The sequence below is a fragment of the Mandrillus leucophaeus genome, unplaced genomic scaffold (assembly GCF_000951045.1).
Source record: "Mandrillus leucophaeus isolate KB7577 unplaced genomic scaffold, Mleu.le_1.0 Scaffold195, whole genome shotgun sequence".
Lineage (NCBI taxonomy): Eukaryota > Metazoa > Chordata > Mammalia > Primates > Cercopithecidae > Mandrillus > Mandrillus leucophaeus.
Window position 1 is genome coordinate 2,321,189 of NW_012101976.1, and position 3,150 is coordinate 2,324,338.

The following is a 3,150-nucleotide window of genomic DNA, read 5'->3' on the forward strand; positions in this document are numbered from 1 at the left end:
CATGTTGTTTTAGAGATACATCTGTGTGGCAGCTTGTATAACAAGTCTGTTCTCACCTAATCTCAAATCTCTTTGAAGTAGGTTTTAAAACAACCCATTTTATAGCTATGAAAACTGAGACTCTTGGAAGGTTAGGAGCTTACCCATTGTTATGGCAGGGCCAGAATCAGAACCCAGGTCTATAGGAGCTTGTGTTTGGGTTTGTCTGTTTTTCTAGAGACAGGGTCTTTCTCTGTCGCCCAGGCTGGAGTGTGGTAGTGCAATCATAGCTCACTGCAGTCTCAAACTCCTGGGCTCAAGGGATCCTCTCCCACAGCCTCCCTGGTAGCCGGGACTATAGGCACACACCACCATGCCCAGCTGATTTCTTTATGTTTTGTGGAGATTGGGTTTTGCTGTGTTGCCCAGGCTGGTCTTGAACTCCTAGCTTCAAGTGATCCTCGCACCTTGGCCTCCCAAAGTGCTGAGATTACAGGCATGAACCAATGTGCCTGGCTTCATGTTTGATTTTTTGATGCTTCTTACCCATGAGGGAGCTAGCCCAAGTTGGTGATGCTTGCAAGGTGGTGAGCCCTCTGCTACTAGGAGTCTCCAAATAGAAGCTGGACCAGGGTTTTGTAGGCAAGTCCGGAGCCTCATTGTGGCTGCAGCTGTTCAGAGCCTCGCCTGCATGAGCAGCCCTCCCGGGAAACTGCTCGTGGGAAGCTGAGCTCCAGCAGCCCTGGAACCTGCCCTAGAGACACCAGGTGCCCTTCTGCCTCAGAGGTGCTGGTGTGGGGAGAAATGGCCAGGCGAGGCTCTGGCTGCTGCCCTGCCTTCAGGGGCTCCTTCAGCCTCTCAGCTCAGGGCCACTCTTGCCCTTGCACCCAGCGGCCAGTGGGGCAGAGGGTGAGCAACTTCTGGGCGCTTTCTGGTGTCCAGGCTGTGGGGTGGCAGCTGGGGCGCGCTCCAGTGGGGAGAGGCAGCAGCTGTCGTGCTGAGCAGCGCAGGTTCTAAAACCAGCCCTGTCTCTCAGCTGTGTGACTTGGAGCAATTACCCACCCTCTCTGGGTTTTGGTGTCCTCATTCTCCAGTGGGGGATGCTGCCGCAGCACCACCTGCTGCATCCTTATGAGGATTCAGTGAAGTCCCTGCATGGCAGCCCTTGGGCACCTGCGGTGCCGGCACACGCTGAGCACTCAGAGTACTTGATTACGTTATCACATCTCATGCCTGAGATGCCAGCCCCCCTGTGCCAGCTGCTACACCTGCCCAGGGACCTACTTTGCCCTGCAGGGCCCAGCAAGCACACCCCAGACTGAGGGCAGCAGAGGTTCTGTGGCTTTAGGCCCAGGACTGTTGTGGTCCTGCCAGCTGGGATTCCAGGCCAAGGCTATCCCAAGGCGTGTCCCGTCTTTTCCCTGTCTCCGGCGGCCAGGAGGAAGACAGTCCTGCTCAGCCCTGTTGGGAGGCAGATAGCAGCGGGTGGTCGCTGTGCTCCCAGCTCTGGTGATGCCTCTCGTCCTGTTCACACCCCGAACCCCAGCCACCCTCCATGCCTAGTCTCTACCTCCGCAACCACCCACCGCATTTCCCTCTGGTGTCTGGCTCACTTTGTGCACTGCACCTACCCCTCCCCACCTCCAGAGCTGAGCCGTTCAAGTTCTTACTTATTTAATTTTTGAGACAACGTCTTGCTCTGTCGCCAGGCTGGAATGCAGTGGTGTGATCTCCGCTCACTCCAACTTCTGCCTCCTGAGTTCAAGCAATTCTCCTGCCTCAGCCTCCTGAGTAGCTGTGACTATAGGCGCCCGCCACCAAGCCTGGCTAATTTTTTTTGTATTTTTAGTAGAGATGGGGTTTCACCGTGTTAGCCAGGATGGTCTCGATCTCCTGACCTCATGATCTTCCCGCCTTAGGTTCCCAAAGTGTTGGTATTACAGGCGTGAGCCACCATGCCCGGCCACCATGCAGGTTCTTTGGTTGCAAAGAACTAAAGCCAACTCCAGCTTGCTTAACCAAAAAGCAATTTATTAGGTGACTCCTGGGGACGTTCCACCACTGAAGAAGCAGCAGGCTGTGCTGCCCTAGGTGGGGTCGGGCTGGGCGGCTGCATTCCTGCATGTGCCTGGTGACTCAAGGGGCTTCCTGCCTATTTCATGCCAACCTCCTGATACCAGAACCCTTGGCCACCCTGGCTCAGTAGGGCCCTCAGGGACATATGTCACAGGAGGGGCCTGTGGCGTTTGCCCCCATGGTGTCCAGAGGGGCCTTGTCGACTTGCCGCCTGTTTCTGTGTGCGCACAAAGTGTCACTTCGGAAGCCCTGGGCTTTGCTTCATACTGGGTTGGAAACAGGACATTCCGGTGGGTTCAGCCATTCCTCTCCCACAGACCTGGTCACCGACTTGGACTTCTCGCCCTTTGATGACTTCCTCCTGGCCACAGGCTCGGCCGACAGGACGGTGAGTGGAGCCAGTTGGAAGAGCTGCTCTATGTCCCAGCCCGTAGTCCAGGGCTTCTGAGCCCCACCCCGATCCCCACAGGGCTCTGCTGCCTTCCAGTCCAGCCTTGCCACACTCCCGCAGGGCTGCAGGGCTGGTCTGAATTCCTGGCCCCACAGGGCTTGCTTGGAGCCGTGGCTGTGACCTGACCTGGAGCCCAAGGACAGCAGGCAGGGAGGCTGCCAGAAACAGCAGAGCCACTTCCCCGACTCTCAGACCATGCCCTGTGGTCCTGGAGCTGAGATTCCCTCCCTCCTTTCTCGGAGGTGGGGTATGCAGCCCCTGGCCCAAGCAAGCTGAGGCAGGTGGGCGCCCCCCCATCGACAGGCCAGTGGTGTGGTCTCCTGGAGCAGCCTGGTTCCAACGCAGGACCTCACTGGGGTCACGGCAGCTGGCTCAAGGCAGTGAGGCCCTCAACCCTGTGCTCACGGACTTGGTCTTTCCTGCAGGTGAAACTCTGGCGACTGCCAGGGCCTGGCCAGGCCCTGCCCTCAGCACCCGGGGTGGTGCTGGGCCCCGAGGACCTCCCAGTGGAGGTGCTGCAGTTCCACCCCACCTCTGACGGCGTTCTGGTGAGCGCAGCAGGCACCACTGTGAAGGTCTGGGATGCAGCCAAGCAGCAGCCTCTGACAGGTACAGGCCACCCTGGCCTGCCCTTCCCAGGGCAG

The 3,150-nt window shown here is 58.1% G+C and overlaps 1 protein-coding gene across 4 annotated transcripts in view; it reads left to right on the forward strand.

The window, feature by feature from the left end:
- The window catches only part of LOC105538594 (mitochondrial import inner membrane translocase subunit TIM16), an 89,207-nt gene that overhangs the window by 3,620 nt on the left and 82,437 nt on the right, over nucleotides 1-3,150 (forward strand). For 2 of the 4 annotated variants that reach the window (XM_011978483.1, XM_011978484.1), the window contains exons 3-4: nucleotides 2,373-2,443; nucleotides 2,932-3,115. The exons of 1 other annotated variant lie outside the window; for it this stretch is intronic. In XM_011978483.1, the coding sequence (XP_011833873.1) occupies nucleotides 2,373-2,443; nucleotides 2,932-3,115 (255 nt within the window). The remainder of the gene's footprint in view (nucleotides 1-2,372; nucleotides 2,444-2,931; nucleotides 3,116-3,150) is intronic. One more of the 4 variants, XM_011978485.1, reaches the window with a different exon arrangement.